The 16,686-nt window shown below is 37.3% G+C and overlaps 1 protein-coding gene across 2 annotated transcripts in view; it reads right to left on the bottom strand.

Annotated features, from left to right (window-relative positions):
• The window catches only part of rsrc1 (arginine/serine-rich coiled-coil 1), a 441,822-nt gene that overhangs the window by 249,958 nt on the left and 175,178 nt on the right, over window positions 1-16,686 (bottom strand). For both annotated transcript variants that reach the window (XM_052109824.1, XM_052109825.1), the window contains exon 5: window positions 3,482-3,518. In XM_052109824.1, coding sequence (XP_051965784.1) covers window positions 3,482-3,518 — 37 coding nt within the window. The remainder of the gene's footprint in view (window positions 1-3,481; window positions 3,519-16,686) is intronic.

Here is a 16,686-nt window from a genome sequence, read left to right as displayed (position 1 = left end):
GTATTTACAGCTGCGCCACCTACTCTGTATTGTTTTTGGGAGTAGCACACACCCTTTTAAAGCGGCAGATACTTTGGGAAAGGTGATAAATGCATTTGGAAATCTACTCATGAGGCAATGTATTACTCCCTGCTAATTCAGAGTCTGGAGGATGGAGCTTTAACTTCGATCAAGAGATTATGGGAAAAAGATTTGAACTTGGTATTGGAGGAAGGAATGTGGACTAGGATTTAAAAAAATGTCAAGTCTACATCTAGAGATGAAGGGTTCGCCTTATGCAATTTAAGATTTTACATCAATTTTATTGGACCCCCTCTAGATTATATAGGCTTGGTTTTAAAGACACACCCACCTGCTGGCGATGCCAATCAGTAGTTGGAGACACAACCTATGTCTTTTGGGGGGGGTGCTAATATTCAAGATTTTTGGTTGAAGGTTCAGAATTATTTGTGTGACATTTTGGGCACTCCAGACTTTCTTTTTTGGGCGATGGGGCAGTCATAAATTTGGGGGACAAATATCTAAAAAAAAATGGGTTCTGACTAGCATTATGATTGGCAGACAAGTTATTGTAAGGGGTTGGAAGTCAGACAGAGCGCCACCATTTCCAGAGTGGTGTGTGGAGATGAGGAGGGTGGCAGCTTTTGAGGAGATGGCAGGTAGAAGGCTGGGGTTTGGGCACTTGTATTTCAGGAAGTGGGGTAGGTATTTGCCGGTTTTGGGGGACTCTCAGGGAAGTGATAATCGGAGAGTAGTTTAGTTTAATTATGTATGTTTAGTATATATTTTATAAAACAATTTATATACTTTTTTTTTTTTTTGGTTTGTTTGTGTGTGTATGATTTTATGTGACCACTGGGGTGTTCGTTGGGGTTAGGGTGGATTTGGTGTTTGGGGAGGGATATTAGTGAGGGTTAAAACTTAAATGTTAATTCAGTGTGTATGTGTTCTGTTTTTCTCTGATGTGTTTTTTAAAATCAATAAAAAATGCTAATTACAAAACAAATGTGCTCTGCCTGTGTTAACTAATGTCATGCTCATACACACATACTAGTCTGATCAGCTTCCGAGTTCACTTCACATTTTCTTTCTACCAATAAAAGCAGATCCTCATCCGTTGGTTTGGATGTCTTCAACAAGAACCAAACACAAATAGAGTTGAATTCATTTGCTTTAGAAGCACAGACCAGAAGGGCACTGCACAGAATAAAACAACTAACATGACTAACAACAGTCAGCCTCAGCACGCTGACACCCTCATCTACAAAATGCAGCCAAACCAAATGATGAAAGCACAAAAAGAAACATTTTTGGTCTAAAACACAAAATTTAAAAGAAAACTTACATGTTATTTGGCCCTAAACGGAGAATATATAACAGCATTATCTGAGCACAGGGAAAACAGCAAGTTAAGAAAAACAATGACACTGTACATACAGTGCAATCAAATTATGGGTATAGAGACAGTCATATATTGACAGAACTGGCCACCCAGAGAGCAGGATATGCCCATAATGTAGTCAAGGAGATATAAAGACAGGGCAACACTTCCTCAACATCTTTCCTAACTATGGGGAAAGTCGAGAGAGAAAAAAAACTATCCCAAATTTGAAATGTTTTGCCCTGATTTCAGGAAGTATGACAATAATAAAATAACTTCAGTATTTATTAGGTGAAAGAAGAGACTGCATTTTACTGGCATCAATGTACCATTCTGCTTGGAGGAGTCAACCTATAAGTGATGCACTCACAACAACGCATATGCACAAACACACACACCCGTGTGTGTTTTTGCTTCACGTTTTCTGCTTCAGTTGTTGAGGTGTTGATTCACATTGTTGCTAGATTATTGTGTAGAATGTTCAGATGCATTTTAAATAATTGCAAAAAGCTTCATTGCACAAAAACATTAACTGTCACAAAAACCTAAATTTCTCAGTTTTTTGGTCCTGGCACAAAATGACCAGCCAACATCATTTCATTAATCATATCAGCAGCACCTGGGAAAGTGTGAACGAGTACTAGTCAGGTCAATAATTCTGATTGGATTATAAGAGCAGACTGTTTGCTATAGAAGGACGGAAGTGCTTCCAATCATTGTGTTCTTGTTAGCAATGGTTACCCTCTAAAGAAAGAGGTGCAGCCATCATCGCTTTGCATCAAAATGGCCTCACATGCAAGGAAATTGCTGCAAAGAATATTGCACCTGAAAGAACCATTTTCCTTCAAGAACTTCAAGGAGAGAGGTTCAACTGCAGTGAAGAAGGCTTCAGGACATGTCACCCACCACCAGTGCAGAGCTTGCTCAATATTGGCAGCAGGTTGGTGTGAGTGAATCTGCACACAGTGAGGTAAAGACTTTTGGACAATGGCCTGGTGTCAAGAAGGACAGCAAAGAAGCCACTTCTCACCAAGAAAAACATCAAGGACAGACTGTAATTCTGTAGGAAGTACAAGGAATGGACAGCAGAAGATTGGCACAAAGATATTTTCTCTGATGGAGCCCCCTTTGGACTGTTTGGGATATCTGGAAAATCGATAGTCCGGAGAAGAAAAGGTGAACGCTACCTTGAGTCCTGTGTTGTGCCAACAGTGAAGCATCCTGAGACCATCCATGTGTGAGGTTGCTTTTCATCCAAGGGAGTGGGCTCTTTCACAATTCTGCCCAAAAACACTGCCATGAATAAAGAATGGTATCAAAACCTCCTGCATGAGCAACTTCTCCCAACGATCAAGAAGCAATTTGGTTATGATCCGTGCATTTTCCAGCATGATGGAGCACCATTTCACAAGGCAAGAGTGATAATGAAGTTGCTCAGAGATCATAACATTGAAATTTTGGATCCGTGGCCAGGCAACTCCCCGGATCTTAATCACATAGAGAACATGTGGCCAATCCTCAAAAGGCGAGTGGACAAACAGAAGCCCACAAGTTGTGATCAAATCCGAGCACTAGATCAAGAATGGATCACCATCAGTCAGGATTTGGCCCAGAAGGTTATATCCAGCATGCCAGAGCGAATTGTAAAGGTTATTAAGAACAAGGGTCAATACAATGTAAATATTGACTGCATAAATTGAGTGTTTTTGCCAATAAAAGCCTTTAAAACGTATGAAACGCTTATAATTGTTTTCCAGTATACCATATAACAAATTATTTACAAATACTGAAGCAACAAACATTGCATATACATGTGCGCACACACACAATTCCACATTATATGTTCATTCATCTTTCTTTTATTTAGTCATTTTATCATTTGTTAAAGTTTCATTGTAAACATTGCAAATGCTTTGGTAAATCAATGCAGTGTTTGTCATGCCAATAAAGCACATTTGAATTGAAGTGGATTGTGTGGGGAGAGACTCTTTCTGTCTATCAGTCAGCTCAAGGGATTCAAAGCCAATTGTTAAACATTCATTTTGGATGCAGATATAAAATATTTAACAAAGACTGATGGGGAAAAGAAGCAGAACTTACCAGATTTTGTAATCCAGCTTTGATACTTCCTGTTTCCCTGCAATAGAAGAACACATTTCCTCCACTGTAAATAACAAAAAGACACTAATATTCTGATGACCCCTTCACTTCCCTGTTTTAAAAGGGTTCTTACTCCCTCTAAACAAGGTTATATAAAATTGAGTGTTGCGTTTTATGCCTATAAAAACGTGTATGGTGGTAGGCTGCTGAAAAGTCTTTTCAGCTGGGCAGCATTTAATGATTATTTCAATGGCTTTGCAGTGTAAACATCATGAAGTATGTACCTACAATAATATGGTAGCCTACCACCATACACCTATCATAGCTAGTCTTTTCAGCTGGGACAGCAGGGGTCTGCAATATTTTTGACATGAAGTGACATTTTAAATTTTCCTTATTAATCCCTGTTCCAAATCGCAAAATGGGTGGTTGTTATGGGGTGGAATGTTCTTTTTTATTTATTTTGAGAATTATGTTCATATTAAGTGACTTTATTGTTTAAAAAAAAAAAGAAAAAAAAAAAAAGAGATTGCTGCTCTCACTGGATCCACACAATATAGCAGGAGAGCAACTTCAAAATTCAAAAGTGCTTCAAATGTGCTATACGTCACTGGCTGCTATTATGTCAGATTCACTATGCACTGCATGTACAGTTAGTTTCATTCAGCATTTTTGTGAGAAAAAAACAATAAATACAAATTTTTTCCATACATTCTGTGGTTCCTTGATTTCCGTGTGCACGGATGTTATTTTATTTATTAAAATTGTATTCATATGTGTGAACAAATTACTAAAATGGGATGAATAAACAAACCAGAAGTTCCAATTCAACTTCTAAAATGCACCAAAATCTTTACCAAATTTTTTCATGTGTAAAATTTTGTAGAGTTGCATTTGTACAAAATTTCAAACATGAAACAATTTAGTCAAATATTTTAAAGATTTGTGTGCATTTTAGAAATTGAATTGGAGCTTCTACTAGTTTGTTTATTTATCCCATTTTAGTCATTTAAAATCAAAGAAATAATCATAGTTTAATCGATTATCAAAGATTTTTTGCAAAACAATTTTTTTGATAATCGATTAATCTGATTATTTATTTGATTAATCAGATAAATGGCCACATTTTATTTCCTGTATTAAATTAAATGATCCATTAAATTTATGAACAATATTATTGTGTTCAAAAAAGCTTTAAAATATAAATGTTACAATATAATCATGATTGATCATCTATGCATCTGTAACCTTTTGAAATCAAAATTTTTATTTTTAAGTTAGAACATTTTGACTGTACCCATGAGTAGACTTTACTGAGATTTGACTGTATGTGTCCCCTCTCCATAAAATAATTTTTATTTATTAATTTATTTATCTTCAGCAGGTATTTATATGATGTCAAACCAGGCCAGTTATTTTAATTTTTTATCAAACATATTATATCAAACATCATTAAAACATAATTTATTACACATCAGGAAAAACCTTATCCATATAAATTAGTAAAACAATTTATCTAGAGAGGTTACAAGCAGTGTTCTTTCTTTCTTTCTACACTCTAGACATCTGAATCAGCCATTTAAAAAAAAAAAAAAATCCTGTATTGATTGATTACTACTGGAGACATTATGAATATCTCATCTATGGTTTAATTTTCTGTTAATGTATGATTTTCTGTAAAGTTGCTTTGAAACGATGCGTGTTGTGAAAGGTGCTATACAAATAAAAATGACTTGACCACAGAAAGATCAGCGCAAGCCTCCAAAGTAACCTCTCTCTGCAGTATGAGGATGAAACAGAGTAACTGTTGTTTTTTTGTTTTTTTTACAATTAACAACAGTTAATTGAGTACATAGAAAAATCCACGTTTAAAGCCCTGTCTTTGTCTTGACCCGATTCACAATGGTAAGCCTAAAATAATGATTTTTATTAAGAGCTGTCGTGTCAGATTTTTGCTTGACAATCATAGGCCTACGTCATTCCTTCTTAAGGCCTCTATATACTTCCGTAGAAGTTCTTATTTGTTATTCACTTAGAGGTAAAAATAAGTTTTAAACAGCCGAGCAACAGTATACTGTTTCTGAACATTCAGACACCCGCCACACCGATGTGGAAGGCATTTAGAAGTACATATAAATATGAGGATGTTACATGTAAAACCTTTAAAATGTGTTATCAATGACATATATAATGCCACATTCTATGATTACAATTCACAAGAGATCAGTCAAAGAAGCTGTTTTAACCAATCGATGATGATTTAAATATATATGCAGTAGAACATTTTTAATTTGTCTTGTTTAATTCATGACACTAATGTGCTAACACACTACACGTGGCCATAATATGTGCCGGTTATGCTCTGTTATTGTGATTTATGATGAGATTGACCCACTGCAAAGATGTGTATAAAAGTGTTAATGTGCAGAACAAAGATAAAACAATGATGATAGAGGCATATCTTTAGACAGATAAGTGTAAATGGTTATACATTTTAATACTAATAATTATACAATGTCTCTCTCATTAATTACTTTCGTTTAAATAATAGAATATTCAAATATTCTTTTTAAATGAGCTAACATATTTGAATACCAAATTATTGATGAATGCCCATCCTTACTTTACATGTTTACATCATGTCTGTAAGCTCAGAAAGAAAGTCCTGCTGTGTGGCATGTCACAGGCAGTTTAGGACAGCAGTGGCAGAACACCAGTCTCAACTGTTTTAACTCAACTTTTAACTAAGTTTACACAACTCTTTGACGAAGTTGACTTGCTATAATGATTGGATATGTTTTCTGGTTGGGTTTTTGAAGCTTATTGGTTGTCATTAGGGATGCACGGACGAAAATGAAATTTTTTGTTTTGGCCGAAAGAGAAAATAAGCCGAAAATATATGCCTCCCCGGCCCTCATTGCTCAGGTTTCACTCTCGATCGATCTAGCCATTATCATGGCACTACCAAGCAAAGGCCGATATCAGCGGTGTGGAAATACTTCAAAGCAATACCGCCACTCCCTATACGCATACTACACAGTCTGCGTAGGGCACCAATGCGCCAACTCCCTAGGGGGGCACCAGAGAGTCCACCGGCTGCCCTTACATGCACGTTATATGTTATCCAAGGACCCGAAAGCAGTTGCGGAACACAGGCGATCGCTTCAAGCTCACATCACGCGAACGCGACAATCCAGTTGACTACTGGTACATGAATAAAGATCACAGACTGCACGCATTTAATCTGCCCCAAACACCAGCACAGAGAGAGAGAGAGAGACTATTCAGTGCAGCATCTCATGTTCTTGATGAGAAGAGGAACTGTCTCTCCTGCCAGAAAGCTGAGCAACTTTTGTTCTTGAAGAGAAACCTGCCACTTTTACTTAAATAGAAAGCAGTCCAATTTGCTATGTGTATAGCAATTACATTAAAATACGTTTAGCCCTGCAAAACTTTGTTCTTCACTTGAGGCTACATCTGTCATTTACAGTTTGAGGTTGGTTTTAGTTCTATTACTGCTGTTTTGCACAATAATTGTATTTTAAAGAGGAAATACGTTAACATAAACAGAATAGAGGCCCTCTGCCATTCTGTGTTTTGCCTGTTGTTTTCATTAAAATGACTGTGTAGCATATTTAAACTTTTTGAATTTGCAAGATGCTATACTAGAACTGCTTAGATCATTACTTGACTGCTCTTTTGCATATCAGAGTTTTCTAGAATGTTACATTATTTGGATAATTGTTAAAAAATCTGTTAAATTTGAATGTTAAAGTACTGAATAAAGAATAATATATTTAATAATGTTTTAATATATTTTCGGTCCAATTTTGGTGCGTTACTTTCAATAAAAGTGTGATCATTTTATTGGTTTGTAGGTTTTCAATTCAGATGAATTAAATTCATAAAATTAATTAAAAAGGATCATATTAATACAATTATAAAAAAAAAAAAACTATTTTCAAATTTTTGGATTTTGGCCAAATGCATACTGAATTTTCGGTTTCGGCCCAGAATTTTCATTTTGGTGTATCACTAGTTGTCATACTTTAATTAATCGAACATTACTCAAGTGTTTATAGATCGCTAGTGTCGTTTGTTGTTGTTTTTCTTTTTTTTCCTGTTACATGTTTACTAATATTCAAGAACTATTAGTATTTTGTAACTGTTTTTTTTTTTTTAGATACCCAAAAGGGGCGGTCACACAAGGCTTTGAGCACACTTTTTTTTCTGGACAATGCTACAAATCAGGATATGATGTCATTGGGAGGGCTTCTGGTGTAAGTAAATAATAAATCACAAATATTACATTAAAAATATTAAAATATATTGTCTGCTCACTTTCCTGCAACAATAAATTTGAAATATGTATCCTTTGAATTGAGCCTCTCAATAACTTTCAAAGAAGTGATTAAATTTGTTTTGATTTTTATTGTAGTTGTTATATTGCTTATTTCTGCATATTATTTTTATATATAAAAAATAAATAATTTCATCCCCACCATTATTAAATCCTTATTTGGGTTTTTTTAAATACAGTTTTATTGTGTGCAGTGCCTACTATTGTACAATGGCATTGTCCACTGAGGCTGTAGATTGCAATGTAAAAGTAAAGTTTTCTTCATCTGAACTCATATCAAACATATCACAAGTTTCACCTCTTAAGTTGAGGTGTAGTAAAATACAAACATTAATCAAATCAAATCACTTTATTGTCACACGAACATATGCACAAGTGCAGCAGTGGGTGAAAGTCTTGTGTGCAGTTCCGAGCAACATAGCAGTCATGACAGGGACGAGACATAACAATTACAATAAACATCAGAAAACACAACACAATTTACATATAAAATGTAAATGTAAATAACACTTAAATAATCATTAAAATATGTTAAGTTTTTTTTTTTAATCTTCCTGTAATCAAGTAATATCTGGTTACAAATGTTAAAACGAATAACACAATATCTACATAAAAATAGCATGTCATGACCCGAAATTCTCCAGATGATCAAAGGTTCAGGTTACCTCAAATCATTGGATTCATTCACCAGAAGAGCAGTGGTGAATCACTACTCACATAAAATGTTCCTCAGCAAGTTGCTTGCAATGTTTGGTTAAAATCACGGATGTCACTAAAGTCCAAAGTTCCGTAGTGCAGCTTTAAGTCTCTGACGAATAATTGAGGCAACAAATTGGGGGCAGAACTTCATCTACTTTTAATGACATTATAATGTAAAACACAAGCAGGGGTCATTAGTCAGGCACAAAAGTGGGGGTTTAGGGTACTGGTTTAGCAGAGTTCTTTATCATGCCGATCATGCAGTAATCCTTTAATGAAGAACAATTAGCAAGAAACAATTATACACAATAGCCTTCAGGACAAGGAGACAAGGGAAGAGACAATAAATCTCTCTTTCACTCTGACACTCCCTCACCATTCAGCTCATCGCTGTAATTCTGTTTGCTTTGTATAATCACTTATCCTATTTCACGAGCGTTTATAATCCTTTCATCCTCCCACTATTTTTGGGTAATTTTAACGCTTCCCAGTCTATCTGTAAATGACTGTATTTTTCCAATTAAGTTGGTGTCTTTTTTTCTCTTTATAGCCCACCTCTTTGCCTAATTAAATAGATCCTAAACTAGATCACAACACTGCTGAGTGCAGAAACTGGAAGAAATTATTTGCAAATTAAATTTTTTTTATTGACCTGGTGCTAAGGGAGTATGTCTTCACCTTATGTCCACACTTTCCACTTCTTTTTTTTTCCCCCTCTACAAATGCTGTCCATTTCCTGCTGATCAACAACTGATTTCCATCCTCCCCACAACACCCCACCCTGTCTGTACCCCTGAACATGCTTGCATCGATTTCTGAATTACACCACAATATTAAATAATTAATATACTTGCAAAGATTGATGTTTCACATTAGCCCAGTATTAGATTATCAATCAAACTCAGTTTAATGTAATATTGAAAATGTGTCAGGGGTTGTTTAGCTGAGAGAGAGAGAGAGAGAGAGAGAGAGAGAGAGAGAGAGAGAGAGAGAGAGAGAGAGAGAGAGAATAGATGTCATAAAGCATTGACTATTGTTTTAATGGACAGCAGCAGAAGATGAGACAAGATCAGTAGTGACCTTGAGCTATGATTATCACAGATCAGCTTATAAGGACCAACATTCAAAATTAAACTAACTATTACTTATTTATTTCTGCGATAAGTGAACATTACATATTATTTTTGTCATTAAATAACATATTAAAATAATAAGTCCATCAAGTTCAGTCACCCTCAAGTACACACAATAACAATTGGTGTTTTGTACCATCTTCTTGCACCAAGTTTGAATGTGCACATAGATTCTGAAGATTTGGAATATTATTTGAGTATAAAGCCTTAAGAATTTATTTTATAGCACTTGTAAGGCTTTTGGTCCTTTTTTTAACCTTGACATCCACTGGTAACCTGTATACGTTCACTGTATAAACACGAACATTCTGGACATTCTGATAAATATTTTATTTTGTTCCATGGAATTCAAACGCTCAATTATCCCTGTCCCTAAGAAACCAAAAATCACAGGACTTAATGACTACAGAGCTGTCACCCAGATGTCTGTGGTCATGAAGTCATTTGAGAGACTGGTGTTGGCCCACCTGAAGAACATCACTGAACCCTTTCTAGATCCCCTTCAATTTGCTTATCGGGCGAACAGGTCTGTGGATGATGCAGTCAACATGGGATTGCATCATGTCCTGCAACATCTGCACAGACCGGGGACATACGCAAGGATCCTTTTTGTAGACTTCAGCTCGGCTTTCAACACAATCATCCCAGCTATTCTCCGGACTAAGTTAAACCTACTCCCTGTTCCCATGTCTATCTGTCAGTGGATTACCAGTTTTCTGACAGACAGGCAGCAGCTTGTGAGGCAGGGAAAATACACTTCCACCACCTGTACCATCAGCACTAGTGGCCCTCAGGGATGTGTGCTCTCCCCACTACTCTTCTCCCTGTATACCAATGACTGCACCACCAAGGATCCCTCTGTCAAGCTCCTGAAGTTTGCAGACGACACCACTGTCATCGGCCTCATCCGAGATGACGATGAGTCTACATATAGAAAGGAGGTTGAACGGCTGGCTGTCTGGTGCAGTCAAAACAACCTGGAGCTGAACACGCTCAAAACGGTGGAGATGATTGTGGACTTTAGGAGGAACACCCCAACAATTGTCCCCCCTCACCATTCTAAACAGCACTGTGGCAACAGTGGAGTCATTCAGGTTCCTGGGCACAACCATCTCACAGGACCTGAAGTGGGAGACACACATTGACGACATTGTGAAAAAGGCCCAGCAGTGGTTGTACTTAATTCGCCAGCTGAGGAAGTTCAACCTGCCACAGGCGCTGCTGATACACTTCTACTCAGCAGTCATTGAGTCTGTCCTCTGCACTTCAATAACTGTCTGGTTTGGTGCAGCTATGAAATCAGAGGACAGTTCGGACTGCTGAGAGGATTATTGGTTGCCCCCTGTCCCCACTTCAAGAACTATACACTTCCAGAGTGAGGAAAAAGGCTGGTAAAATCACTCTAGACCCCACTCACCCAGCCCAATACCTTTTTGAACTGTTGCCTTCTGGCCGTCGCTTCAGAGCTCTGAGCACCAGAACAGTCAGGTACAGGAACAGTTTTTTCCCCTCAGGCTATCCATCTCATGAACAGTTAAATTGCCCCATTGAGCAATAATTATGTGCAATACACAACTAAGTCTATTTATATTATCCAACATATCCACTTCTGCCATTACATACATCGCACTGTACATAATATACTGTATTTCTGTTCTTTATATAACGGATTTGTAATACGTGTGTGTTTGTGGGTATGTATGAAGTTGTGTGTCTGAGTGTACAGTGCATCCGGAAAGTATTCACAGCGTTTACATTTTTCCATATTTTGTTTCATCTCAGCCTTATTCCAAAACAGATTAAATACATAATTTTCCTCAAATTTCTACATAAAATATCCCATAATTAAAAATAAATCACATGTACATAAGTATTCACAGCCTTTGACATGACACTCAAAATTGAGTTCAGGTGCATCCGGTTTCCACTGTTCATCCTTGAGATGTTTCTACAACTTGGAGTCTACCTGTGGTAAATTTAGTTGATTGGAAATGATTTGGAAGGCACACACCTGTCTATATATGGTCCCACAGTTAACAGTGCATGTCAGAGCACAAACCAAGCCATGAAGTCCAAGGAATTGTCTGTAGACCTCCGAGACAGGATTGTATCGAGGCACAGATATGGGGAAGGGTACAGAAACAATTCTACAGCATTGAAGGTCCCAATGAGCACAGTGGCCTCCATCATCCGTAAATGGAAGTTTGGAACCACCAGGACTCCTCCTCGAGCTGGCCGCCCGGCCAAACAGAGCGATCTTGTGAGAAGGGCCTTAGTCAGGCCCTTTCCTTGAACAAAATTAAATCATGCAAAAGAGCTCTTTCAAAAATTATCAAATTTGAATTGGAATTTGAATTAATTTCAAATCCCTCAAAATTCAGACAAGTAAACAGAAGATAGAAAGGGCGATGGAGAGCAAATCTTTCAAACAAACAGAGCTAATAAAAACTAAATCAGTCAATGGACTAGGAGTCAGCATATAGAACGGGAAAATGGTTCCTTCTCTCTGGTTTCCCGTAAGGAGGTCATAATTTATCTCTACTTAATTAAGTAAAAGAGGACAAACAAGTCAAAGTGTTAACAGAGCTCAATGCAATGCCAGCCATTTGCTCACTGGTCAATAGTGGTAAATTGGAAATGTCTGACCAATCTATCAAATGGAGGAAGCCTTGACTGACAGTGTGTTCATTCCTGGCTTCACCATCTTTAGCTCTCATTATCCTTTTCTTCATTTCTCTCTCTCTCTCTCTCTCTCTCTATTCAAAGAGAGTTCATGGGCATACCATATGCAATGTACAATGTTGCCAAAGCATTCATTAACAAAAAAAATAAAAAATTATACAAGTCCACAAAATGTAAAGAAAAGCAACTACAGAGAAAAATGAGTAACAGTAAATTAAACAGACATTTTCAGTCATTAATGAGGGGTCATCCTCTCTCCCTCAGATCATGAGAAGACGACACATACTCTGCTGCTAAATTTGTACATTCAGCCTTCTCTCCCAGAACATATGAAAGTTTCTCTGCATTACTCAGTATCAGTATTAGTATCTGTTCTATTAGTATAAAATGTGTACTCATTTAGGAAGAAGTTCTTCCTCTATTACTCCTTGAGTGCAGTGCGAACACAGTCTGTCCTCTCTGGGTCTCCAGTTCTGCCTGTGCTGACCTGTCTCTACAGCCAGACTGTGCTCACACACACGATACTTCGTTAGAATCTTACATTGACAGTAGTCTTTAATTTTGGTCTGATATGATGGCAATTTATATTCTGTCGTAATTTTTTGGAAATAGGATAATTTATTTCTTTGAGCTTGCTTTGCCAATGATGAATGTAATCATCTTGGGTTGTGTTTTGTATTTGTTTTAATTTTGCCTGCCTGAATTTAATTTATACATTTACAGTGCATCCGGAAAGTATTCACAGTGCTTCACTTTTTCTACATTTTGTTATGTTACAGCCTTATTCCAAAATTGATTAAATTCATTATTTTCCTCAAATTCTACATACAATACCCCATAATGACAACGTGAAAGAAGTTTGTTTGAAATTTGTGCAAATTTATTAAAAATAAACAAATGAAAAAAAAAACACATGCACACAAGTGCATGTCAGAGCACAAAGAGCACAAACCAAGCCATGAAGTCCAAGGAATTGTCTGTAGACGACCGAGACAGGATTGCTTCACCCAAGCAATCAGACATTTGAACACTTGATTTCTCATGATCAATAATCAGCACTGCACTTTATTAATCTTATATCTCACAATGGACTGTCAAATATATTCTCAACAATATAACTACTGTATATATATATTTTTATATACTGTATGTGTATTCTATATTGTGTGTATTGTTTACTGTACATTGTATATTATTATTGTGTAAGTATGTGTACATTTGATATGTAAATTGTGTTGTGTAAATATATTGTTTATTGTAATTGGTATATGTCTCGTCACTGTCATGACTGCTATGATGCTCGGAACTGCACACAAGACTTCCACCTACTGTTGCACTTGTGTACATGGTAGTGTGACAAAGTGATTTTATTTTTTATTTTTTTTGATTATCAAGGCACAGCTCTGGGGAAGGGTACAGAAACATTTCTGCAGCATTGAAGGTCCCAGTGAGCACAGTGGCCTCCATCATCCATAAATGGAAGTTTGGAAACACCAGGACTCTTCCTAGAGCTGGCCACCTGGCCAAACTGAGTGAATGGGGGAGAAGGGCCTTAATCAGGGAGGTGACCAAGAACCCAATGGTCACTCTGACAGACCTCCAGCATTTCTCTGTGGAAAGAGGAGAACCTTACAGAAGAACAACCATATCTGCAGCACTCCAGCAATCAGGCCTGTATGGTAGAGTGGCAAGATGGAAGCAACTCCTCATCAAAAAGGCACATGACAGCCTGCCTGGAGTTTGCCAAATGGAACCTGAAGGACTATCAGACCATGAGAAACAAAATTCTCTAGTCTGATGAAACAAATATTGAACTCTTTGGCCTGAATGGCAAGCGTCATGTCTGGAGGAACCAGACACCGCTCATCACCTTGCCAATACCATCCCTACAGTGAAGCATGATGGTGGCTGCATCATGCTGTGGGGATGTTTTTAAGCGGCAGGAACTGAGAGACTAGTCAGGATCGAGGGAAAGATAAATGCAGCAATATACAGAGACTTCCTTGATGAAAGCCTGCTCCAGAGCGCTCATCTTCCAACAGAACAACAACCCTAAGCACACAGCCAAGATAACAAAGAAGAATGGGAGAAACTGCTCAAAAAGAATTGGTGCCAAAGGTGCTTCAACAAAGTATTGAGCAAAGGCTGTGAATACTTATATACATGTGATTTTTTTTCATTTTTATTTGTAAGAAATTTGCAAAGATTTCAAACAAACTTCTTTCACGTTTTCATTATGGTGTATTGTTTGTAGAATTTTGAGGAAATAATTAATTTCATCCATTTTGGAATAAGGCTGTAACGTAACAAAATGTGGAAAAAGTGAAGCGCTGTGAATAATTTCTGGATGCACTGAAGCTGATGTTTGTACACTAAATACTGTAAAGGGTCACTCTGTGTATAAACACAGTGATGGTGATTTACTGGCTTTCATTTGAATGTCAGTCAAGAGAGGGAAGCTGCCTAGTTCTGACCCATGATAGAAGCACTTCTTTGAACTCCCATGATATTTTTATCAAATTCAAGGTGGAAGTTCAACTGGACTTTTGTCCCAGGATTCATAATTTGTTTTATATTTAGGTCCCCAGATTTCACTGCCATACAGAAGGATGCTACTTGAGTTTTGAAGCATTGTGGCCAATTAATTGATATACATATTAAATAAAGTTGGGCTTTGGCTGCAGCCTTGACAAACTCCCTTATTCTGGCCCTTTATTAAATCAAACATTTCCTCCTCAGTGTCAGTTTTAAGAAGAGTCCATTATGCCAAACACAAAGGCTTTTTTTTAAATCAATAAAACAGCCAAATATGTTCCTTGTTTGTTTGGTGAACAAGTCTGTGTACAAGTGTGTGCAGTTGTTCTCTGTTTTTGCATGAATCCAATTTTACAGTTGTGTAAAGTTTTGTTTTCTTGGAGATATTGGGTTAATCTTACATTTTTAATGCAACAGAATAGTTTACCAAGGTTGCTCCTCTCTGAAATGCCCCTGTAGTTGTTCGGGTTAAATTTGTTTCCTTGTTTGAAGATTGTAGTGATTTGATTTTCTTTCCAATTCTCAGGAAAGTGTCCTGAATTTAAGAGCAAATTTAATAATTTGAGAATGGCCTCATTCAGTTTGGGGCTGCCATAGTTCAACATCTCACTGCATATTCCATCTGAGCTCCAATTCTTTTTGTTTTGAGGGAACAGAGATCCTTCAGTGATATGGGGTTGTCCAAATGATTTAATTGACCCTTTATTGTGCATTCCAGATAATATATAGTTTGAATTTTAGAATTATTGGGGTTGGGTTTTGTTTATTTTGTATATAAAGTTTTCCAAAATGTTCTGTCCAGGTGTTTGGGTAGTGACTTGTATCTTTTAAAGAGCAACATGCAGGTTGGACACCCCTATATAGCATAGTGTATGTTGATGATAAAACAACTAGATTTTCTGAACTGGAGTAATATATATTTAGCCATTAACGATATTTGAGATAAATTGTGATAAAATAACTTCCGCGTCTATAAAGCACTAACCGGAAGTGACGATGGCCGAGGGAGTCTGGTCAAGTTCAAGCTCAGGTTACAATGGATGCGAATGAAGAAACCGAGTTCTCCGGTGTGGACGAACATGCCTATGATGGCCCACAGGCCTATAATTATGAGCCTCCTAGGCGAGATAGAAGCTAGGGGGAGATCAGGGGGAGGAACAATGGGCAGAGGAGAGAAGCACGGCGGGAGAACAGTTTGACTTGAAATGCGGGGGAAACGGGAGAGTTGGGCTAGCTTCCTGCCAATAGCTATAGCATTGTGCAAACTACTAAATTCATTTCAGAAAGCAGACAATTACGTTACGACAACCTGTCCTAAAGCTCAGTCTCTCTCCCTCTCTCTGTATTATTATACTAAATAAATATTAAATATTTAATATTATAAAAAATATATAAAAATATTATACTATTATTATTATGAAATTACACAAATTAAGAGTTAAAATAATTAAAAGTAAGACTTAGTCTGCTAAGTGCTCGTTTTCGTTGCACAGAATGTCTGCTAACGTTAGCACTTGGTCCTCCAGTCCCGCCCGCACCAAAATCCGGTGTAAACTTTGACGGTGGACTTGATTCCATCGAGTGCACCGATGGAACAGCATCAGTAATCAGCCTCACGTGGTCCTTACTCCGAAATCCCATCCGAGACTCCAACAAATCTCCAGGTCGATAATTCTCCGGAGTGAAATGTGCGCCACAAACGACCGAGTGTGTGGTAACAGACGCGGCAGTGAAGTCTGCTCTCTTCACCTGCACAAAACGCACCCAAGACCGAAAAGCCTTGTTTTTCCTAGAAG

The sequence above is a fragment of the Xyrauchen texanus genome, chromosome 38, assembly GCF_025860055.1.
Source record: "Xyrauchen texanus isolate HMW12.3.18 chromosome 38, RBS_HiC_50CHRs, whole genome shotgun sequence".
In the NCBI taxonomy this organism is placed as follows: domain Eukaryota; kingdom Metazoa; phylum Chordata; class Actinopteri; order Cypriniformes; family Catostomidae; genus Xyrauchen; species Xyrauchen texanus.
The sequence above is the reverse complement of the archived record's forward strand: the minus strand, read 5'-3'. Positions and strand labels throughout refer to the sequence as shown.